The 25,003-nt window shown below is 39.7% G+C and overlaps 5 protein-coding genes across 11 annotated transcripts in view; 2 read left to right on the plus strand and 3 right to left on the minus strand.

The window, feature by feature from the left end:
- Window positions 1-2,061, plus strand: part of LOC137277333 (nuclear cap-binding protein subunit 1-like) — a 35,586-nt gene extending 33,525 nt beyond the window's left edge. Inside the window, exons 22-23 of the mRNA XM_067809018.1 lie at window positions 292-405; window positions 575-2,061. Coding sequence (XP_067665119.1) covers window positions 292-405; window positions 575-688 — 228 coding nt within the window. The 3' untranslated portion in view covers window positions 689-2,061. The remainder of the gene's footprint in view (window positions 1-291; window positions 406-574) is intronic.
- The window catches only part of LOC137277340 (junction-mediating and -regulatory protein-like), a 315,191-nt gene that overhangs the window by 72,270 nt on the left and 217,918 nt on the right, over window positions 1-25,003 (minus strand). The window lies entirely within an intron of this gene.
- LOC137279162 (succinate dehydrogenase assembly factor 4, mitochondrial-like) lies at window positions 5,540-9,390 on the minus strand. Its single transcript, XM_067811645.1, has 2 exons — window positions 9,299-9,390; window positions 5,540-6,195 (listed from the first exon to the last, which is right to left on the minus strand). The coding sequence occupies exons 1-2, from the start codon at window positions 9,342-9,344 to the stop codon at window positions 5,906-5,908; spliced, it is 336 nt and encodes a 111-aa protein (XP_067667746.1). The 5' UTR covers window positions 9,345-9,390; the 3' UTR covers window positions 5,540-5,905.
- Window positions 12,980-18,910, plus strand: LOC137277334 (tigger transposable element-derived protein 4-like). 3 transcript variants are annotated; one of them, XM_067809021.1, is made up of 3 exons: window positions 13,025-13,123; window positions 15,095-15,212; window positions 15,569-18,910. In XM_067809021.1, the coding sequence occupies exon 3, from the start codon at window positions 15,677-15,679 to the stop codon at window positions 17,645-17,647; it is 1,971 nt and encodes a 656-aa protein (XP_067665122.1). In that variant the 5' UTR covers window positions 13,025-13,123; window positions 15,095-15,212; window positions 15,569-15,676; the 3' UTR covers window positions 17,648-18,910. The 3 variants fall into 3 exon arrangements, with proteins under 3 accessions (XP_067665120.1, XP_067665122.1, XP_067665121.1); XM_067809019.1 differs by lacking the exon at window positions 15,095-15,212 and having other exon boundaries at window positions 12,980-13,123; XM_067809020.1 differs by having other exon boundaries at window positions 13,068-13,123; window positions 14,742-18,910.
- The window catches only part of LOC137279163 (protein FAM221B-like), a 49,359-nt gene continuing 44,698 nt past the window's right edge, over window positions 20,343-25,003 (minus strand). For all 5 annotated transcript variants that reach the window (XM_067811646.1, XM_067811647.1, XM_067811649.1 and 2 more), the window contains exons 7-8: window positions 24,857-24,976; window positions 20,343-21,692 (exon numbers count right to left, since the gene is read on the minus strand). In XM_067811646.1, the coding sequence (XP_067667747.1) occupies window positions 21,484-21,692; window positions 24,857-24,976 (329 nt within the window). In that variant the 3' untranslated portion in view covers window positions 20,343-21,483. The remainder of the gene's footprint in view (window positions 21,693-24,856; window positions 24,977-25,003) is intronic.

Here is a 25,003-nt window from a genome sequence, read left to right on the forward strand (position 1 = left end):
TGATGTGTAGGTCATTTCCTTTCTGTCAATAATTACATGCTAAGAGATATCTGTTGGAAGTTATTGATAACAGAGCTATGCAATGTCGTTTTTTGTTATTTGCCAATTGAGGTTGAGGTGAGGACTGTGTTAAGGGGACTTGTTGAAATGGAGAAAGGTTTGAGATTTGATTTTTTTCCTTTCATTGTTTTATTCATTTGTTCTGTTTTATAGTTACTTGGATATGTAAATAAATATATATGTAATGGTCTCAAACACTTTTGTGATCCTGAAACCTGACAACTGTTTCAGCGTTTCATCATCCTGTTAACGGAACACCTGGCCCGATGTGAAGGTGCTGGCATTGACTACAACACTCCCTGGTACAAATGGGTCATAGAGAGACTCCAACAGATTTTCCTCCAGGTAGTTATGCTTGTTACTTCAACATTCCTTTTGAGGAAAACATTTCCATTTTCTGGCTAATAGATTCAGATGTTTTTGCTGGCTTCCTTAGTTGTACTGAATGTTATGCAGATGGAATGTTATTTCTAAGATATTTGTGTCAATATGAAATGCCATTTCCTTGTTTCAGCATCACAAGTTGGTGTACAAGTATATCAGTACCCTCGAGACCCTTCTCTTCACAGCAGACATTGACATTCACATCCTGGAAATATTTCAACAGTTTTGTGCTCTTCGCTCATAAAGCCCAGCAGTTGTCATTGTGCGAGACTCCATCCCAGCAGTGTGTCGACCATGTTCCATGGAATAATCTCACATGGTGTGAGACATTTACATATTTGATAAGTTGTGAATATTTTAAAAAATACGCTGTCGAATAACAGGATTTAGCAGATCATGGCAGATGTAAGTTTGGAATTCTGACTTATTTTGAAGATTTTACATTGTACATAAGAGCAGTTGTAGTAGGGTACACATATGCAGGAAGCTGTGGAGCAGGCTGTTGTCATGGACCATATCACTGTAGAATGAAAGACATTCCCTGTGATCTCATACAGTCAGTTCAATTCAGAAGGATATGATCTGAAACTGTTGCAGTGTTTCAGGTTGTCAGTTGGGAGCACAGTGTTATATTATCGGAACTTTGGTTACTGATCTGAATTTGACCTACTATGAATGTGTTAAATGTAAGTCCAGTGTTGCATCTGGTGTTGTCAGTTTGTATTATCTTCACAAACCAGTGTAATGGTATGTGTCAGTTGCAACATAAACAAGATTTGACTAGAAATAAATCTGAGGCATGTTTCTGGTTAAAGGTCAGTAGTTGGGAAAACTTGAAACTATCTTTGCAGTTTTTGGTAAAACACAAGTCTGAAACCTCTGGTGACAGAATTTCCCTTAGAAGAAACTGTAAATCAGTTTTATGTTTTTGTCAGCTTGATTCATGGGGCCAGCCCACTGACTGATGTTCCTGGAGGATTATTGTTGTACAGTCACACTGTCCACTGACTGATAGTACCCTGACAGTAATGGTAGCCATGTTCACTCCTTGTTAGAATAAAGCATCTATAGCAACACTACACAAATAAAAAACTTCAAGATTTCATTGAAATATATATTTTTAAACTTCATTATACTTTGGTGGAATTTGTCATGAGTTTCAATACATTTGTTAACTGTATTATTATTTAGAGGGCAAACTGACCTAAGGAAGAAATTCCCATTTTACTGAGGCCTTGCTGTATCTTCAGTCTTAAATATTCCATTTGAACATTGACTACGCCATCATGTACATATTAGAGGAGACTGCAAGATGTCATTTCTTCCACCTGCACTTCCATCAGTAACACAGCATCCCTCATGTAGATTGTCGGAAAGTCTTGAGAGTCTCTGGTTGAGTATTATATGCTGTCTAAGCACTTCAGTTTCAGGTGTGTGAATTTTAGAAATGCTGTTGAATTTATCATGTTTAAAGTTAAGGAAATGGTCTCTTCATGTGTTTCACATTTTAGTTTGTTGCCTAATGTAAGTAAATCTTTTAATAGTTAACAACTACAGAAATGGTGTCATACTGAAAGAAGAAATATCCTCTTGTAAATAAAGACAATGCTCATATAATGTACATCTCGTGTTTTGGTTTGGATGATCTAAAATGCTATTTGCATGTTTGGACTTCACTGTTAGTGTCTCTCTTAGCGATATTGATGTGTTTCTGGAGAGGATGATGTACTGTGGTACTGGTGTGTCTCTTGTGAGGATGGTGTACTGTGATATTGGTATGTCACTGGAGAGGATGATGTATTGTGGTATTGGTGTGTCTCTAGTGAGGATGATGTACTGTGGTATTAGTGTGTCACTGGAGAGGATGATGTATTGTGGTATTGGTGTGTCTCTGGAGAGGATGATGTATTGTGGTATTGGTGTGTCTCTGGAGAGGATGATGTATTGTGGTATTGGTGTGTCTGGAGAGGATGATGTACTGTGGTATTGGTGTGTCTCTGGAGAGGATGATGTATTGTGGTATTGGTGTGTCTCTGGAGAGGATGATGTATTGTGGTATTGGTGTGTCTCTGGAGAGGATGATGTACTGTGGTATTGGTGTGTTTCTGGTGAGGATGATACTCTGTACGACTGGTGTGTGTGTTTCTGGTGTGGATGATACTCTGTACGACTGGTGTGTGTGTTTCTGGTGAGGATTTTATGAAATGCCACCAAACTAATAAAGAAATCTGATATTTTCTCTTGAACTCGGGATGACCAATATCGGACAAGCACACACACAAGGCAGCAGGCTGTTGTTACATGGAGAGATCTTAGGACAACATACCTTACATTACAAGGTTTACTGGAGAGTAGCTAAAATACAGAGTTAGCAAGGATGGCTGCCCCTTTGGGCCATAGTGACAGATAGGATGTAACATCTGCTGTTGTTACACATTCTACATCATTGATAACAGTAATTACTGCCTATTTGAAAGGAGCAACACATTCCTTTGGGGAAAATATTCCTCTGACAATGAGTTTCACTGTTTTTTTTGCATACTTCTGTTGTATATTGACATCTGTGTCTCTCTGGACATTACCAGTCTGGTGTATGATTTTACCATGAAACATAAGACATGACAATCGGTTTTTTGTATTTTAGGCCTCTGGCCCTTATACAAGACAGTTGCATACAGTGTTGTGATACATGTTGTAGGGATATACATTAGGACATGACTAATTGTAAGTGCATACTTAACATAGACAGCTAGGTTACGATGGGTGGATTCATTATTAGTTGTTAATATACTAGTAAAGGCTGTCAATGATGGTTTCGATAGATAATATTCTGGGATATAATTGTAACGTAAATCTTCATAAAACGGACAATCAAGTGTAAAATGTACTTCATCTTCCACTGAAGAATTGCATAAAGGACAAATTCTCTCAGATTTTGTGATGGACAGTTTTCTGCCTCTATTTACCATTAAGTCCAACAAGCCTGTCCTGTATTTGGCAAATATGTTTCAACTACAGTTAAAAGTTAGTTTAGATAAATACAATTCAGTTTGTATTTGAGTTTTAAATGTTCTATATAATTCATAACAAGATCTACTTTCTAGAGTGAATGCCATTCCTGATAAAACACATTTACCGCTCAATCATGAAATTCTTTTAAAAACATAAAGACATCCCCAACAACCTGGCTTATCCATACCAGTCCATACCCATGAGAAAACAGAAGATTTCTTATATGTGGTACCCAAGATGTTTTACCCGTATTATCTAGATGAACCATCATATTATACGATATTTTGGCTAGACGACTTTCAGGCATTATATTGGAATTTTAAACCAGTATTTAAGGCATTGTATTTGTGAGAGTTAATATTACATAGGGTGTCTCCAGCATTCACCGTAAACGATACAATTTGGAGTGGCAGGCCCAACACATAAAAACTTTTTGCAAAATGAGAACAAAATCAGAATTGCAATGCATCCTTGCCATAGTCCCAATGGACAGTCAAAATAATCTGTTACATCAGAGACACATCGCACACAGGATTTTACATTTGAATACATTGCTTTAAACATGCTGTACATTTTCCCACCTAACCCGGGATTACGTAAGCAGTACCATAGTTTCTTTCTATCTACAGAATCGAAAGCTTTCTTAAAATCGACAAAAGCTACATACATTTTGTGTTTTTGACGAGATAAGCATTTCTGAATCATTGCATACAAAAAAAATAAACACAGTAAAAATATTATCAGTTGTGGAGTATTGCTTACGAAACCCAGCTTGAGTCTCCGGAATCTTGTCCCTCATGTTTGCCTATTTAGACAGTCAGCTATTTAGTACTGAAGTGAAGACTTCTCTGAGAATAAGAGATATTCCCCTATAATTATCAGGATTGTTAAAGATACCTTTCTTGTGAATTGGGACAATAATAGAAGACGACCAACTGCGGGGAAATACTCCTTTAGCGAACAAACTATTAAAGCATTTGTTGAGAAATGGAAGAATTTCTGTAACAGAACATTTAAGTATTTCAATATTGACACCATCAGGACCAGCTGCTTTTTCACATTTTAGTTGTGAAATTGCATTTGTGATTTCATCATCCGATTTAGGCGAATCTAGTACAAATTCATCTACTTCATCATAGCGCCCATTAAACTCATCCGAAACTTCTAAAATTTCTTGGTCGGGGTCAGACTGATCGAGCTCTACATCATTTGAAAGAACATCCCTGAAATGGATGAGAAACTCAGTTTTGGAAACTGACTTTTGTTGAGAGCGTTATGTTTTGATGTGTCACATTTCTTTCCAGAATTTAGACTGAAAAGCATAGACGTACTTAGTCTGTTTAGTTTATTACATTTGAGTTCATGCATAAAGTTCCTGTAACATTTTTTATACCTATTTCGCTCTTTACAGTATGTTCATCTGGGACTATCAGTGCGCTGATGTCAAAACTTTCTGAAGGCTCAATGTGCATTTCTCTTGGCCAATTTACATTCTCTGCTAAACGGTTTATATTTAGGATTGTCTTTGTACACCTTTTTCACACGTTCAGCAGATTTCATTATCATATCAACGAGATCATTAATAGCATTGCCTATATCAACATCAATTTTAATCAGCAGGTTTTCACCAAGTTGGCCTGATTCTTGACGTAGAGTATTTACAAATGTAGTACAGAATGATTCGTTCCAAACTATCTTCTCTGTAATAGTTGGTTTGTTATTAGACGCATTTGATGTATGGGTCGTTTTGGGGAAACTGCACGATAACTCGAGTGGAAAACGATCTGAATCATAGTGTTCACCTATATTAAAGTGTCGAAAATATTGAAATAAGTCTGGGAAGCAAATAAGGTAGTCATTCACACTACAACCTATCTCACTACGTGTCCTCACCATTTACGTCTCCATTCACTTTACCATTAACTATGAATAAATGGACATTACCAGTCTGGTTTATGATTTTAACATGAAACATGATAATCCTGCATTATCATCCACCTGGTGAGGACAGCTTCCAGTACTGCCAAGACACAGCCCAGCCAGGATAGGATACTGCAGTCTACATGCACAAGAAAGATAGGACTGTTTTCAAGTTTTGTTTATTAGCAAAAAAAGTACAACTTTTTACACATGCATACATGATGGTGTTTCTACCATGATTACATCACCATCCCATTGTTTACAAATTCACAATGCCATCAGTTATGATGTATACTTGTGCAACATGATATGACTGCAGTTGTGCCAAAGCTGAATGAACTCATCCCAGATACTGTGACAAGGACCGCAGCTAACTTCACAAAGGTACCTCCTCCTGGAGACACAAAGGATCCTTAAGTACATCCATGATCCACATAAATACCAGTGTGACTAGTTGAAACAGTCATTCTTTTAGATCAAAAATGAAATATTTCAATACTTTTGACAGATCATTGTAACGGATTGGAATTCAGAAATCAGTGACTCTGCCTTTGCGTTCCCAGTCCCCGTAACGAGTTGGTTCCGGCCCACGAGGACCCCCAATTTCCCCAGTGATGGGATTTACGTCATCAGGAAATCGCTCTAATGGTTCCTTCTCTAGTACCGGGTTATTTTGCTCATCCGATGTTTCCATTGGGTCGTCCAGTTTCCCTCCAGGGGTTTTGCCCTTCTTCCTAGCAGTTTTCTTCCCCTCATCAGAGTGATGGCGCAGACTGGCGAGGACAGGAATCCTAGTTCCATTTGATGTTAGGATATTGGCTGCAACGATAACATTACTATATTGGTCAGAGATACAACTCAAAGGCTTCAAAGAGTTTAGCATTAGCTTCACCAGGAAATTCAAAATTTTCTCTACCATAAAGCTGAAGCTTGCAAGCACTCCAGAAAATATACACTGACCACTAAGTGAATCATGACTAAGACTTTTCAGACAGCTCTGACTCTCATAAACCATAGAATATTAACAAAATTATGAAATCTATGGCTAAGATTTAATGTGGTTATATTTATGTTTGAATTTGCACACCTGTTGTTGATATGGAACGACCACATAATGTATTAGGTTACTAAAAACAAATAAGGTTTACCCCACTGTTGAAACAGTGGCCACACATTTATAGACCAAATCCATGAGTATCACTGCTTAGTTTTATGGATGGTGATAAGCACTGGCGTTCAACATGGTCAAGATATGTAGTATGGGTGATAAGGCTGGGAGAATAGTATTACCTGATTTCATGCTATCTCTACATTCAACTAAGGAGTATTGGACACTGAACAAATGATCTTGTGGTCAGTTTGGCTGACCAGGTTGAAACATGTCATCACATCCCAACTGTGTAATTGGATGCTTATGATTATCTAAATGTCTGGTCCAGACTCGATGTTTTACAGACCACCACCATATGGGCCTGTTAATGTTGTACAAGGCGTAAAGTTTGAAATGGAAACTGATAAAAAATAATCACGTTGATATGTCTGCAGTGTAATCATCTGGAAAATATTTGTCAGTGTTAATAAGTTCACATTCAGTGTTTTCACTAATGATGCTGTTAGGATAAAATTATATCCCTAATCCATATACCTTTTTTCAGAGTCCAGAAATTACATAATTAATTTTGTGAGTGAGTGAGTGAGTTTAGTTTTACGCCGCAGTCAACAATATTCGAACTATATGGTGGTGGTCTGTAAATAATCGAGTCTGGACCAGATAATCCAGTGATCAACAACATGAGCATCTATCTGCGCAATTGGGAACCGATGACATATGTCAACCAAGTCAGCGAGCCTGACCACCCAATCCCGTTAGTCGCCTTTTACGACAAGCATAGTTGCTTTTCATGGCAAGCATGGGTTGCTGAAGGCCTATTCTACCCCTGGACCTTCACAGGTCAATTAATTTTGTAATCATAGATCTAGGCACCAGAGAACTGAGAGGGGGCTTACTAAAATGTTGGCCCCTAGGGTTGAGGGTGAAAATCCCTTGATGTGATATGTTCTGATCAAAGTCTGGGTGTCAATGAAATCTGACATCAGGTGCGAACAGTGATCACCAATTTTAGTAAGAGATCTTTCACCTACTGCAATATTAATAATGAGCTGACTCTATGCCACGTATTTAGAGTGTTCAATGCGTGGTGAGCGAGCTGGGCTACTAATCCAGCGAGCTTGGAGGTGCCAGGATCGAGCCCACCTGTGACTGGGTGTAAAAAACCTTGGACTCAACTTTGTGTACAGACTCTTTCAGTGTTGTCACAACCCCTAGTGTGCAGTACACAACCCTGTGCACTTAAAAGAACCCATGAATCCATTGGTAGATGACCAGATGGTGGCCACACAAAAACGTACAAACACCTAGTTGCGGGTACAGCAACATGCAGTAAACATGGTCAAAGTACTGTGACTATGTGTCCCAGTCCACCCAGCTGTGAATGGGTACATCGTAAGGATGGGAAGGCCACATTAACTCGGTGCGCCTGGTAAGGCTGCAAGAGTTGTATGATCCCCAGGGAGTTTAGATTGAAAATATGATGTGCTGTTGTTATGGACATCCAATGATCAAGGGGAGAAAAGCACCCTTGAACTAACTGGATATCGGCACTATACAAATATCTAGTTGTATAGGTGTTGTATTTAATCCAATCAAAATTACACATCAGGCAGCATGACATATTTCCATCATGGAAAATGCACAGCTTAATCACTTTCTGCGTTTTTGAGATGGCAAAGTGTCTTCTTGAAGAGCAGGAACTGAACAAAATATGGATGGTGCAGTACCTGGCAGGTCAGAGGTTCCCACCTAAAAAGGCCAAGTACCACAACAATGAGTTTCATCTCCAGCAGCTGAAGCACCGTCTGGCTACTGGTGACCTACCTCTCATACAATTTACTTACGCGGCATCACATTTATTAAAGTTAAATTAAAGTCAAAACAAAGTGTCCATGATGGTCCTGTGCTGATCCAGTATTATTTGTGATCTTATCTTATTATTGGGGTTAAAATATTACAGTTCCATGTACAATTTAGTGCTTTACTGTGAAAAATATGACTACATACTCAATCTGCTTATTTGTTGTTTCTGTTTTCCGTACATCCCATGTGACTCTAACAACAATTTAATCCCATTGTAACCAGTCAGTGGTGCGTGGAGACTGTCGGCACCTCCCTTGCCATTTGGCACCTCCCTTGCCATTTTGTTTTGACACGCTGTGTAAGGTTGACGTTTTGGTAATGAAACATACTGAGGTAGCAATTAGAAATAATAACACCATAAAAATAAATCTAATGACTAGTTAACTGTATTAGCATCAAGACAGCAATACTCTATTTAATGAATTCGAAACTGGATGAAATTTAGCTTTGCTCATCTTTTCACGACCCTTACCATACATTAAATTTTGTCCTTAGTCTGTACTGTCATAGGAATATAAGGCAATATTTTCATACGTCTGAGTCTCAATGAAAGCTGATGATAAGAATAAAGAGTGTGTTGTTTGGAATATAATATACAATTACAAATTTCAACAATTACATACTGTGACCACTAGATTTAGTGATACACGCTGTTAGGTTCTGCGAATTGCTTGCTGAAGTATGCTTCTTTCCACTATTATATGAGTGAAAACAGCTTGACATATAATTGTTTTCTGCAAATATTTTGCATAAACATCAACTGTCCACTGATAGTGCTCCTGTATTCGCCCTTGGGCTTGGGCCCTAGCTTGGTTCACAAGTTTCATAACGAAGCATTATTGCCTCGTCAGTTTATCCCAACTTTCAAAGCGTATTTTTTCAAATTATCTAAGCACTACCGCTGCTAAATTTCAGTAATAAAAGCCAGCACAGTATGCAATAACTTACATAACGAAATTGAAAGAGCTCTCACGTTTCTCCGAACTGCAGCCATGTTTACATTTGAAGGTGAAGGTCGTTGGGTTAGAAGCGGGTTGTACAAAAAGGTTTATTCTCCTAATATCCGAATAGACATAATATGATGTTTTGTTACATTGCTGTGGTCATCAAACTTAAGGTTTCTATCATAAGCACATTTGGAAAGAGTTCCACCCGTACCATAGTATAGATCTCCCTTCCCTGGTGTAATATTCCAACACGTCAAAATAAGTTCATTCGCTGTGTTTTAAAACCTGTTCTTGTTGATTGAATGCATATTTAGGGTGAGATATGCATGTAAGTTTGTACTTTCTAAGACATCTTGTAATAGACATAATCGCATGGATAATCTACAACTAATCTATACATGGTCTCATAGGATACACTGGTAGTTGGGTACGAATGTCGTAAACAGTACGTTATGGAGAAAGTCTTTCTCCAGTTCTATGGTCAAACTGAGGAAAATGAACACAGGCTGGCTACCCAACGCAACGTCAAAGAAGAAACGTGACGTCATAGCATTGTTTCACCCTGAACTATTATAGTTAAAGCACGAGGACGCTTGCTTTATTTAGGAGATAAACACCGTCGGTTCCAAATGCATTCCCGTGCTTCAAATACTCAATAACACATCTGGAGTTGCTCATTTGTGACGTCATTCTAACTATACGTCACAATATGATTTGAATGACGTCACCACTGTTGATGACGCAACAAAACAATTGTTTGCGGTGTTTCTACGTGTCAGTACGCAGTAAATAGTCTTGCAGTTTCCGGGAATCTAATACGCTGTCGGTTCCAGATGCATTCCCGTGCTTCAAATACTCAATAACACCCGGAAATTGGCCAACACATGATGTTTATCGACATTGTAAACACAAAAGTAAACCAAAGGGTTTTACTGTCCGCACTCGTTTACATCGAGAACGAGTACAGCAGTGTCATCAGCTGGTCGTTTCAGCTGGTTCCCGTGGTAGCATCTGGAGTTGCTCATTTGTGACGTCATTCTAACTTTACGTCACAATATGATTTGAATGACGTCCCCACTGTTGATGACGCAGCAAAACAATTGTTTGCGGTGTTTCTACGTGTCAGTAAATAGTCTTGCAGTTTCCGGGAATCTAATACCATTTGATCATGTTTTTCAAACAATCAGATTACAGAACACAGTGACGTTTGGTTTACATTACACTATACATGGTGGTAGAACGAAATGTATTTCTTTTCTAAGATGCCGTATTTAAACATTTCTAAGCCTAATTTCGGTTAATCTATGGCAGAAAATAAACGACGGTGTATGTGGCCTGCGCGCTGTTCATTTGACGTGTCAGCCCCCTACGTTAAGACAAACGTTACTAGGGAAACAAATGATGAACAGTTTGGTGATGGTTTATGTTCGGGTTAAATATTTTCTCTAGATCATTTTAATTACGTCTATCATTCTCTTATATCATTACCATATAAGGCAATATGACCGTCTCATTTCTACTACCAATGAAAGTTTAGATCAGTACATTCAGCTCAAGCTGACTAGTCAAGCGGCATTCCACGACTGCATTGTGGGAATGTAAACATTGCAAACATTACCGTGTTTCTGTAACATTTTGAGTCGAACTCTGAGACATTTTATCCTTCGGAAAACATAAACGTAATGTTTCCACCGGTGATGTTAGCTGTGTGATGCAACTGCAAACCAAGAAACGGGATGCGACGAAACAGTTTACTGTGGGAGGCTGTACGAGGCGATGGCAGCTGACATCCATCGTGACGTCGGTTACAATTTGACGTAATGCAAAAAAGTTCGATTACGAGGGGCAGACTGGAATGGCGCAATGACGTCAACACATTGTAACGTAATGCAAAAAATGCACATTATCGCCTGGTAAAGTATTGTCGGCGCCTTTGATCTTTCATCGAAGCATCTTAGAATTAAGAAATACAGTTCGTTCTACCACCATGTACAGTGTAATAAAGCACACTTTCGCCCTGAACTGTTATAACGTTAAAGCACTCACGGAAGCGAGTTTAGTATTCTGTTTATTACCCGCCAACATAAAGTGTCAGAAACTGCGGCGAAATTGCCTACAGTGTGAGGACTCTCAGCTTTCAAGTCAAGCAAGGTTTAGCAAAATCGCGACATCAACATTAGCATTGTGACGTCACAACTTTGAACCATTTTGACGTCATTCGTCAAGCGGCATTACACTAGTGTAATATTGAAGTGAAAATATTACACTGCAGAATCTTCAACGGGCGAGTAATAATTAGGAGATAAACATCATGTGTTGGCCACTTTCCGGGTGTTATTGAGTATTTGAAGCACGGGAATGCATTTGGAACCGACGGCGTCAGCATGATGTTTGTCGACATTGTAAACACAAAAGTAAACCAAAGGGTTTTAGTGTCTGCACTCGTTTACATCGAGTACGGAATACAGCTGTGAAGTGTCATCAGCTGGCCGTTTCAGCTGGTTCCCGTGGTAGCATCTGGAGTTGCTCATTTGTGACGTCATTCTAACTTTACGTCACAACATGATTTGAATGACGTCACCACTGTTGATGACACAACAAAACAATTGTTTGCGGTGTTTCTACGTGTCAATACGCAATCGTAACTACTCGCCTCTTTCCGTAACCCGCAAGAAGCCGGCTTTCCGGAATGACCCGAGTAGTTACGAATGGTCAATACGCAGTGAATAGTCTTGCAGTTTCCGGGAATCTAATACCATTTGGTCATGTTTTTCAACCAGTCAGATTACAGAACACAGTGGCTTTTGGTTTACAATCTCAGATATTACATTATACCGGACGTCGTTTTCGGAGGTCTTTTGAAACGTATTATGAAAAACCTGAATTGGTCAAGCTGGTTCCTGGCTTACTATGCGCAGTCTCTTCTTGCATTAGAGAGACGGAGACTAGTTTGACTGCGAGTGAGTGTGATTGCTGCCAGCAGGCTTTCAAACAGTAATTTTGGCTCTATCGTCAACCAGTGTTGCAGAAAGAGCTAAATGGCACAAGTAGTGGACGTTAGCCGTTTGTTGACATACAAGAGCACGGATACCATGATGTTACGCCTATATTACCATTACCAGGACGAACCGGGATTCGAACCTAAGAACATTGTTCTAACTGTCGTTGGACTGACTGACTATTTAATATAGATTTCTCTCGCTATTTGTTACACAAGGAACAACTCACAAGTGGTCAGCTTATTTTACTGATCCCTTTTGTGGTGGCTATGATTCTTATGAAATACCTTTTGAACTGGCTGACATGACTGAATTTAGTTTTAAGCATTTTAGCAGTATTCCAGAAATGTCATGGAGGAGGACACCAGAAATGGGCTTCACACATTGCATCCATGCGGGGGAATCGAGTCCGGGTTTTCGGTGCGTTTGAACTGAGTCCCCTTATAATACGTAACTCCTTTAATATTTATAACTGTCTCAAGCAGCACTTGTCGGTGTCTAAATGTGGAGTATATAAGTGTCCGCTGCTAAGACGACCTGTTTGGACTGACAAAGAAATACGCTTATTGAAACTGTATAAGAAAGTTCACAAACTTTAACTTTCAGTGCGGAAAAGGATAACACTTTGCTAATCAGCTGATCCGTTATTGTCACACAATATGAACGGTGCCATTATGTTCAATGTTATGTGAAACAGACTATAACGGTATAGTGAACTGGAAGTGCTTGGCCCTTCTGTTCACATGCGCATAGTGAACAAAGCATTTCGTAGATTCGGCGGAAGAAACAGTGAACTATGCAGCACTAGTTGTCTAGGGTGACATTCGGTAGGTATTCCCCGAGATCAGTGTTTTATGCTTCGTTATACCCCATATCATCGGTGACCTAGTTTCACCACATGAATCGGTTTTTCAGCGCATGTGAACGATCTCTGAACGATTATCACTGAGTGTTATCCAAACGTTCAGAGGCATGCATTATTTGGTGCACCGTGACATCTGTAGCAATACTTGCATGTGAACTGTATCCTTGAATATCTATTAAGTCTTGAATATCACACAAGTTCTAACGGTGTATTTGTGTACATAATGTCCGCTCTTTTTCACTGCGCTCCGGATGACGAATTATATTGTTGTCAATATAAATATTACCGGAAACAGTTTCATGCACGATTAAGATATTTGGAGTTTGTAGGCAGAATACATATAATCTGTGGCATTTGCTATGCACGTAGTTTGAGAAATCTGCAACATGTATATTACAATGTTTAATTGTCTAGGTTACCAGAGACCATATGATCTTTGATGTTACTATGTGATACATGTGACATGATTGTTCATCCCATGTGTGCATGTACTATGACTACATTGACTCATAAATGAACCGTATGTATTTAAATGAATAGGGCATATACCAAGTCACAATAATTATAATCAAATGTCTTCATGTGTAAATAAGACAGTAGTTACAATCTGCTATTAACAAATCACTGCATTTTATGAATCACAGTATATGACATGTAATGAATCACAGTAGTAACAATGTATTAAAACTAATGACTGCATGATGGAAAATACAGAATATGTGAATCACATTTCTTACAATGTGTTAGAAACAAATCACTGCATAATTGAGAATACAGCTTTGATGAATCCCATTAGTTACAGTATATTAGAAATAAATCACTGCATGATGGGAAATGCAGCATTTAATGAATCACATTACTTACAATGTTATAAATAAATCACTGCATGTTTGTGAAATGCCACTTTTAATGAATCTTATGTTATGATATGTTACAAATGAATCACTGCATGCTTGTGAAATGCCACTTTTAATGAATCGTATTTGTTATGATATGTTACAAATAAATCACTGCTTGCTTGTGAAATGCCACTTTTAATGAATCGTATTTGTTATGATATGTTACAAATGAATCACTGCATGCTTGTGAAATGCCACTTTTAATGAATCGTATTTGTTATGGTATGTTACAAATAAATCACTGCTTGCTTGTGAAATGCCACTTTTAATGAATCGTATTTGTTATGATATGTTACAAATATATCACTGCATGCTTGTGAAATGCCACTTTTAATGAATTGTATTTGTTTTGATACGTTACAAATATATCACTGCATGCTTGTGAAATGCCACTTTTAATGAATCGTATTTGTTATGATATGTTACAAATGAATCACTGCATGCTTGTGAAATGCCACTTTTAATGAATTGTATTTGTTATGATATGTTACAAATGAATCACTGCATGCTTGTGAAATGCCACTTTTAATGAATTGTATTTGTTATGATATGTTACAAATAAATCACTGCATGCTTGTGAAATGCAGCATTAATAGATAAGCAACTTGTGTTACTGTTAACGTTAATTTTGGCTTGTGTGTTGGAAGTTACTGATTTCCATTTGTCCTCATTAATTTACAGGGGACAACGGGGTAGCCTAGGCAGGATCAGATCCAGGAGATTGGAGATGGTGGGGTGCACATAAATCATGAAGTCCAAAAGTTTGGGGGAGATGCTCCTCAGAGAAGTTGTGTTTTGAGGGAGAAGTGGGGTGCACTCTTTCCCTCTGGATCTACCCCTGCTAGTGTTTAAAGCGTTACTTGTCATGTTGAACAGATGGGTTCAGTGCTAGAATATTGCTCAAAGAGTGTTCACATACTCACTCACTGAAACATGTTTGGTATATTTATGTATGTACTACTCACTCACTCACTCACTAAGATATATAAATGGCAATCCTGGCTGTAACTTTTGTTTTGGTTATGTTTCAGTAGATGAGTTAACTCCTTGTCTGAGTGTGTGTCAGTACATAATGACTGCTTCTGATAATCATGCTAGTGTTGGAGAAGACCACAGGATGATCATCTCGCAGTTGGGAAGTGGGATTTTGATGTTTGTAATTTACCACACACTCTACAAAATTACACCTGCATTGTGGCAATTTTTAAATAATTGAGTCTGAACCAGACATTCCAATGACCAACATCATGAGCATAATTCTATGCAGTTGGAATATGATGGCATGTCAAACAAGTCAGTGAGAATGACCACTCAGTCCTGTTGATTGCCTCATGGCAAGCATGGATTGCTGAAGGATAATATAACCCACATCCTCTTGGGTTTGTGAATTGTGATGGCATAACAGGTTATACTATAATTTCACACCTGCATGCATGTCGAAAACATCAGCTAATATTTTTAGTGAGTACAGTCAGAGAAAACACCTTTATTCTTTCCTTTTGTTTCAGATCCTCATCTGATGCCAGTGATGAAATCTGCAGGTTTGAAATGAAAGCCCATCCAGACAACCCGTTACACCATTACAGTCATGTAAAGTGAACAGCTGACCTTCAACAATGTCTGAAGGTCAAGTTCAGGGGACAACTCAAACGACACCCACCTCCTCCACCACAACTGCTGCTAATCCCCCAAGTACTGCAGGCTACCCATCAGCCTCCCATGTTGCCACATCCAGCTCTGAGAGCTGCCCATCAGCCTCCCATGCCGCCACACCCAGTTCTGAGAGTTACGCATCCTCCTCCCATGTTGCCACACCCAGTTCTGAGAGCTTCATGGTGTTCAACATACATGAAGCGACTGTCACTCTCCCTCAGACTCAGGACTTCCACACGGTCACAGCCCTGAACCTCAAAACTCAGGACAATGATCCACCACAGCCAGCTGACTACACATTTGGCAACCTTCAATACAGCATTAAACCAGCCAAAGCCAGGAATGATCTTTCTCTTGCCAACAAAGTCCGTCTTATTAGAGAGTCTGAGAGCACTGGAAAAAGTCAGAGACAATTAGCTGCAGAGTTTAGTATATCTCTGGGATCAGTGAATAACATCCTGAGACGGAAGCGGGAGTATGTTGAGGCGTACGAGAACAGTGATTGTCCTACTCCACCAGCCAAACTCCCAAGAAGGATATTTCCAAAGAAGCCCGATTTTGATGTTTTGAATGCACTTATTGTGAAATGGGCAGAAATAGCCCAAAGCAAAAATATTCCGATATCCAGACCTTTAGTGCAAGAGAAGGCCAAAGAGTTTGCCAAGAAGCTGAACATGTACAGTTTTTCTCCATCCCAGGTGTGGCTAGAGAACATCCAGAAGCTGCTTAATTTGCCTTTGCACTCAGGTACAGAGAACTCTGACCTGACGGCCAAGTTGTACACAGTGTGGATGAAGATGTTGCCATACCTGGTGCAGGGTTATGAACCAGAGAATGTGTTTACCTGTGGTGAGACTGCTCTCTTCTACAAAGGACTGCCAGACAAATGCTATATAGAGGGTGGTGTGTGTCTTGGCACTCACCATAATATCAGCTTTGAGGAACATCGCTTCACCCTTCTGTTCTGTTGTAGTGCTACTGGGGAAAAACTTCAGCCCCTTGTGATTGGGACAAACTCTTATCCCTTCTCTTGCCAGAGTCTCAACTCCCTTCCTGTCACATGGAGGAGTCAGCCCAAGGCTTGTATGACATCATCAATCTTTGCTGAATGGTTACAGCGTCTTGACCTAGCAATGGAAAACCAAGGTCGTCGGATTGCATTGTTCATGGACATGGCACCAGCTCATCTGTCCAGCCTTGTTCTGAAGAATGTGAGTCTCAAATTCTATATGGACAACTCCTCTTCATATCTTCAGCCTCTGCAACAAGGCATCATCACAGCCTTCAAGTCACATTATCGTAAACGTTTCCTCCAGGCTATCCTGGCCCGAGTTGAAGCCAGTGAGGAGGCAGCAAGTGCCCTAAAAAACATCACAGAACTGGATGCCATCTACTGGATCAGGTCAGCCTGGGACAATGTGAAAACATCTTTGATCTGTAACTGTTTTGATGCTGTTGGCTTCAGCACATCTGAAGCTTTGTCTGATGATGGCACCAACAGCCTGTTGTCCAATCTCCCTGAGCTGGTTGAGGAAACTGGTCAAGCACTGAAGTTCACTCCAATGTATGCTGAGGTGTATTTGCAGTTTGACTCCCAAGTTCTCTGTCATGTGTATGAGGAAGCTGAATGGGAGAAACAGCTGATTGCAGAAGCACTAGGTCGGCCTGTGATTAAAACAGAACCAGAGGACACATATGGTGAACTGTTCAAGCAGAAATTCTCTGAAGGTGCTGGTATGCATAGTCAGTTAGATTCCAATGTTGTTTTGCAGAATGAAGCTTTAGACTGTTTGAGTAAGCTGAAGTCGTTTGCTGTTAATGACACTCACTTGCTGACAAAGTTGTACTCACTTGAAGAAACCATGCTGGAGTCCATCAGTGCCAAGAGACGGCGTGCCAAATATCGGAGCATCAACATTCTTCATATGCAATGACTTCATTGCACAGTATATGATGTCTATGTATGGACATATGTAACCTTTGGGGATGATAAGTCTTTACAGGTGCCAGTATCATCTACTCGCATGTTGACGCATCATGTTTGAGGTTATGTACTGCATTGCATTTCCACCCTTGATTGCAGTAGCTTTCAATGCCATGCTAGGCCTCAACTCACTGGCTCATTCCAGTGCTCTTCTTGATCGGCCAGGATGACGTTTTCCTCCATACAGCTGACTCGTATGCTACTACAGCCTTGTTGGCAAGTCACCATCCTTCAGTAATATCCTAGGAAATTGCTTACCAAGTAATACAGAGAGATTGATCAGCTGTTGTTTAGCTTCATGTGGGACATAATGCTACTGTATTCAATTCATCCAGTTATGTATTTTATGATGTGGAAATTCTATGGGGTATATTCTATGGGATATATTCTATGGGGTGTGTTCAATGAGGCTTACTTGGTTGACATGTTATTGTATCCCAATTGTGTTGATCGATGCTCTTGCTGTTGATCACTGGATTGCCTGGTCCAGACTTGAATATTTACAGCTGGAATACTAGTACACAACCAAAGCAAACCTCCTCCTTCCACATGGGTTGACAGAGTCATCTTCATGAATACATTATGTAATCGCAGTGCTTGTGAAAGTGCCAACAGTGTTTATCATTGATGCTTTTTTGTTTTGTTGTTTCAATTTGAGGTTTGATGTGAAGCTTATTTCAGTACTTATTTCAAGGCCCCCACATTGTGAAAATGACTGCTCTATGGGCAGATTGTTTGTACTTAAGATTGAGACAGCTAAAAACATTGTACTCCAATGGTTCACATTTGTGCAATAATAGACGACTGACTTAACTAGAAAGGTCACTGACGACAGAGTACATGAATAAGAGCAAGTGAATGTTGTAACAAGCTAGTCAGGCTAGTCACATGGCAACAGGTAGTCTGATAGTTTACGGGAAGATAAGAATCTAAACAGTAAATCTCTTTTGGATGAAATACAAGATTGGACTAGCATATTAATCTGACTGAGTGATCCACTGTGGTGAACACTATCTTTAAGTGTCTGACATAGGGTGATGTCTGATATACTTGTATGCAGGATATCAGTGACACTATATTGCTTTGTCACACAATCCAAGAGCTGTCTCATGATGTGTAAATATTATAGATATATGTCTTGAGATACAAGCCAAAAATGTATATTCCAATATTATTACAACATTCTGCTATTAAATGGTATCCATTCCCAAAACCTTTCTTTGTTGTCTTTTAGTGTTATTTAGAGGTTGTTATAGATGACCAAGATATTTTATGGATTCATCTTGAATTGTTTCCACACAATGTTTTGGGTTCATTACAGATCCTTCATGAGGTGAACGGTTTATCTGTAATGAACCCGAAATGTTTTGTGGACAAGATCTTAAAAGATTAATCCATAGAATATAACCTTTGTTTGTGTTTCTTCAGATACTGGTTAAGTTGACCATCCCCGCTTGTGTGAAACCAGGTTGATAATACAGTGAACACTCCACAGCTCCCACTTGGGTGATACCCAGTTTATGACACAGGGAACATGCCAGTTTACATTTGTGTGATACCCACTTTATAATGCAGTGAACACTCCACAGTTCCCACTTGTGTGATACCCAATTTTTGACACAGTGAACACTCCACAGTTCCCACATGTGTGATACCCAATTTATGACACAGTTAACACTCCACAGTTCCCACTTGTCGTATACCCAATTTTTGACACAGTGAACACTCCACAGTTCCCACATGTGTGATACCCAATTTATGACACAGTTAACACTCCACAGTTCCCACTTGTCGTATACCCAGTTTTTGACACAGGGAACATGCCACAGTTTCCATTTGTGTGATGCCCAGTTTATAATACAGTGAACACTCACAGTTCCTGCTTGTGTGATGCCCAGTTTATATCACAGTTAACACACCACCGTTCACACTCATGTGATATCCAGTTTATAACACAGTGAACATTCCACAGCTCCCACTTGTGTGAAACACCCACTCATTGGCAACCCAGTTATAATACTGTGAACACTCCACACTTCCCATGTGTGTGATACCCAGTTTATAAAACAGTGAACACTCCACAGTTCCCTCTTGTGTGATACCCAGTTTATGACACAGGGCACATGCCAGTTTCCATTTGTGTGATACCCAGTTTATAACACAGCTAACACTCCACAGTTCCCTCTTGTGTGATACCCAGTTTATGACACGGCACAATGCCAGTTTCCATTTGTGTGATACCCAGTTTATAACACAGTTAACACTCCACAGTTCCCTCTTGTGTGATACCCAGTTTATGACACAGGGCACATGCCAGTTTCCATTTGTGTGATACCCAGTTTATAACACAGTGAACACACCCTAGTGCCCACTTGTGTGATACCCAGTTTATAACACAGTTAACACTCCACAGTTCCCACTTGTGTGATACCCAGTGTTTCAGATAAGGGATTACTGCCACTGTCTGAATACAGAGCAACGGAGTAGAGATATCAAAGAGTGTTGCTTGTGTTTAAGTCATTGGTGATCAAGTGTAAGAAGCAATTTGCACTTAGGTTCCTTGCTAGATATCATCTGATCCTTGGAATTCCAGATGTAAGTTTGTTAGATCTGTGATGCAGGTAAAAACAAGTCATGAAGGGACATACAGTGGATGACCCCAGGTGTTTATTCAATCAAAAGATATGAACTTCATAAAATATCTTGGTGCTCTTAAGCAGTGCACTAACAAATCCAATACATCAGCTGTATACACCAGTCCATTAACAAATATAAAATGTATCACAGTTCTCTGCTACAGCTTCATCTAAGAAAACAACCACTTGCTAGGCAGAACATCACAATATTAAATTTGTGCCTGGGTTAATGTACAAATGTTCCCAAAGCCATATCAGTTTGTTTTCCTGTTTTTGTTATAATAGTTTTCAATGGACATTTTACCAAAATTTCACAAGTTTTATATAAAGAATAAGTAAGCAAGGTATGGTGTAATGTCCTCTTTCCAGTTATACACCCTTTCAAAATATTACCTTTGATGTTTTCTGTGGTTCTGAATGTCCATTATATTGAGGGGTCTCTGATATAAATTGTTAGCAAGAGTAAGCATTTGACAGCAGTGAGATCAAGGAAAGACATTTTTCTAGACAAATAACATTAAAATATCCACTATCAACATTCCTCAATACAGACACCATAAACTTCATGAGAATATTTGGATTAAGAGTCTAAAACAACATACCAGTACACAAGCCAGTCATGGGTGAGACAGCAACTCTTACTTTACTAGTATAGATAAATGTGGACAGTCTTACAAATAGACATTGGGCAAATTAGACATGAAGACCGATATGAAACCACATCTCATAAACAAGGCCTGCCTATTCCTAAATATATATGCAAGCTACCTGTGTATATTCAGTTTTACACTTTGTTACAGAATAATTTATTATCACTTTGGTGTCTTTAGTTCAGTTGCATATTCCAGCAATGAAAGAACACAGTAATTAAGTATGTAGGCATATTGTAAATCAAAACATTTCTTACCATGTGATATTTAAATAGAAATCAATTATTGCACTAAACAGAACCAGTACATATTTTCATATCAAGATCATGATCTATTTATATCGGTACTTTACATTTGACATAGTGCACCTAGAACAAGGAACTCAATGGCACTACCTCAACAGACAGATAGGTAATATTGATTATGATCTTGACATACAGCACACTTCTAACATATCTGAGATTCCGGAACTTTACTGGTCACTCATCATTATCACAGATTTAATCATAGACTGGCTTAAAACCACCTCTAGCCCCACCCCCACCCCCACCAAAGCTGACAGCAGCATTGTTTCCGACTGGTCGTTGTGTCTGCGGGATTGAACCCTCTCCTTGAGTTAATGCAAGGTAGCGGCTGTCATCATACTCCTCTCCAGTCAGGGTTATATTTCGCAGGTTTGGCATCTCCGCAAATGGCAGGTACATCTCTCCTAGATACACAGGAAATCATTATCCAATAACAGAAACTTCTGCTTCTGATGATATATGTTCAAACTGAATAGCATTGTGAAATTCTAGGTAAACTACATATAACATCCCAGTTTCGTAATCCCACTTAATATCCAGGAAACATCTGTATATGCTAGACACGTAAAGAAACTGTGGACGCAAAAATTTAAAATCTAAATTTAACAAACCTGTTTAGACACATAAGGATTTGAACTCAGAGATAAGTGACATGTATCCAACATGCATGCGCATGCCACGTTCTGTGACGTCAGTGGTTTCATCCATGCATTCCGGGAAAGAGAAACAGAGCAAATGAATGCTACACAATAACGTCACTTTGAAAATCTCAATCCCTGCCCTTTCGATCGTTCAAAAAATTAAACGGCTATTGAAACACATATGATGCCAGGGCTAATGTGTGCACAACGTAACGAGGCCATTGGGATGGTCCATGGGGCAATGTCTCAGAACGCAAATGATGTCATCGATTGCCCACGTACTGTACAGCCAAAACAAGACAAATGGATAAGGGTGACCCATCTTCGCCACAGGTTTAGGACTGCAGTGATGACTGTCTGGACCATCCCAGGACTTCGCTGTATTCACCCCAACACAGTTTGACAAAGTTTACACCATCACAGGATCAGACCATGACATCCTGCCATACGACCTATCCTGACACAATGTCATCGATAAGCTTGCTGAATTTTTGTGTCGAAATCATGTCGGAAGACCCTTGTTTTGAAGGAGAAATGTTGTTTTTACAGATGAGTCCAGGTTTAACATTTCCCATAGTGATGGACATCAACGTGCCTATAGACACGTGGGAGAACGCTATGCACAGACCTGTGTCTTGGAGAGGAATCGCATTGGTGGTGGTAGTTCCATGATGATTTGGGGTGCCAAACAGTATGCCAAAGAACTCCTTTCGTGATTGTTTAGGGCAATTTAACTGGTGTGGGCTACAGGGATGAGATTCTTCAACATTTGGCAATTCCTTATCTGCAATGTGATGGTCCTGGGTTAACATTCCAACAGGACCATACCCGGCCTCATACGGTTAGGGCTGCTATTGATTTCTTGCAACACCACAACATCTACGCTGTCTTCCTCATCCGCTAGATAACATCCTTCACCTTGCAACAGAACTTGAGAGAATTTGGCATGACATCCCACAAGTCTTCCTTGCATGTCTGATAGGCTCTACACATCGTCGATGCACTGCTGTTCTCAATGCTGACGGTGGACATGCCCATAATTGAGCTTGTGACATGGTCGTTTGACCCGTCCCGCTTGTGGACTCGTGACGTCATTGTGATTGACTTTTCAACTGAAATTCTCCCAACTTGTTACGGTCTCATGATCCCTCTATTAAAGTTTATATGTACCTTTCACATTGTTATCGTACTGATCAACTGGGATAATATTTTGACAATGCACAGTTTCTTTATGTGGCTAGTATATATGGAGATTTATATATGGCGATGACGATAAAAGAACATAGATGGGTCCAATAATAACATGTACTGAGTTCACACAGATGTCACATGAACAAATTGCTGAGTGAGTTGGATACGGAAAATTTGGGGCAACATGCCTTGTGATAAACTTACTTCATCTTGTCTTTGAAGGGCATTTAGAAGTGAAATGCTTGTTAGCATTAACTCCGAAACGTTGTGTTCTCATATAAAGAAGTTGATATCCATATAATCTTCATTCTTACTTCATCTTACTTGCTACATTTAAAATGATAATTCTATAATTGACACATCACATATCTAACCTAATAACCACCTCTTCTGCATGCCTGCATCTCACCTTCCTGTTGGCCATCACGTCTACACTCATGCATCTCACCAACATCTTGGCCATCACTTCTACAGTCATGCATCTCACCAACATCTTGGTCATCACTTCTACACTCATGCATCTCACCAACATCTTGGCCATCACTTCTACAGTCATACATCTCACCAACATCTTGGTCATCACTTCTACAGTCATGCATCTCACCAACATCTTGGTCATCACTTCTACACTCATGCATCTCACCAACATCTTGGCCATCACTTCTACAGTCATACATCTCACCAACATCTTGCTCATCACCTCTACAGTCATGCATCTCACCAACATCTTAGCCATCACTTCTACACTCATGCATCTCACCAACATCTTGCTCATCACTTCTACAGTCATGCATCTCACCAAAATCTTGCTCATCACTTCTACACTCATGCATCTCACCAACATCTAGGCCATCACTTCTACACTCATGCATCTCACCAACATCTTGGCCATCACTTCTACACTCATGCATCTCACCAACATCTTGGTCATCACTTCTACAGTCATGCATCTCACCAACATCTTGCTCATCACTTCTACACTCATGCATCTCACCAACATCTTGGCCATCACTTCTACAGTCATGCATCTCACCAACATCTTGGTCATCAGTTCTACACTCATGCATCTCACCAACATCTTGGTCATCACTTCTACACTCATGCATCTCACCAACATCTTGGTCATCACTTCTACACTCATGCATCTCACCTTCCTATTGGCCATCATTTCTACAGTCAGTGCCTCACCCATCTTTTGGCCATCACTTCTACACTCATGCATCTCACCTTCCTATTGGCCATCACGACTAAAGTCAGTGCCTCACCCATCTATTGGCCATCACTTCTACACTCATGCATCTCACCAACATCTTGGTCATCACTTCTACACTCATGCATCTCACCTTCCTACTGGTCATCACTTCTACACTCATGCATCTCACCTTCCATTTGGCCATCACTTCTACACTCATGCATCTCACCTTCCATTTGGCCATCACTTCTAAACTCATGCATCTCATCTTCCTATTGGCCATCACTTCTAAAGTCAGTGCCTCACCCATCTATTGGTCATCACTTCTACAGTCATGCATCTCATTTACTATTGGCCATCACTACCACATTCTGTGTCTCACCTGACTGCCATAACTTCTACAGTCAGCATTTCACTACTGACTATTTCATTTGTCTGTAAGTTATACATCTCAGCCGCTGATTGGCCTTCACTTTTGGTGCCATACATTGCATGCAGCAATTGGCTTTCCATTCTCTCCCAATGTCTCAGGCATTTCACCCACCTACTGGCAAACCCTTCTCTCTTCGCATATCTTCTGTCTCAAAGAATGTTTCATGATTTTCCCAATGCTTATCGCAGGCCGCACATAAAAAGTTTGAAAAGAATCCACCACAGGAACATCCTAAAATGAGAAAGAAATTCACACCTC

Source organism: Haliotis asinina, chromosome 3 (assembly GCF_037392515.1).
Source record: "Haliotis asinina isolate JCU_RB_2024 chromosome 3, JCU_Hal_asi_v2, whole genome shotgun sequence".
Lineage (NCBI taxonomy): Eukaryota > Metazoa > Mollusca > Gastropoda > Lepetellida > Haliotidae > Haliotis > Haliotis asinina.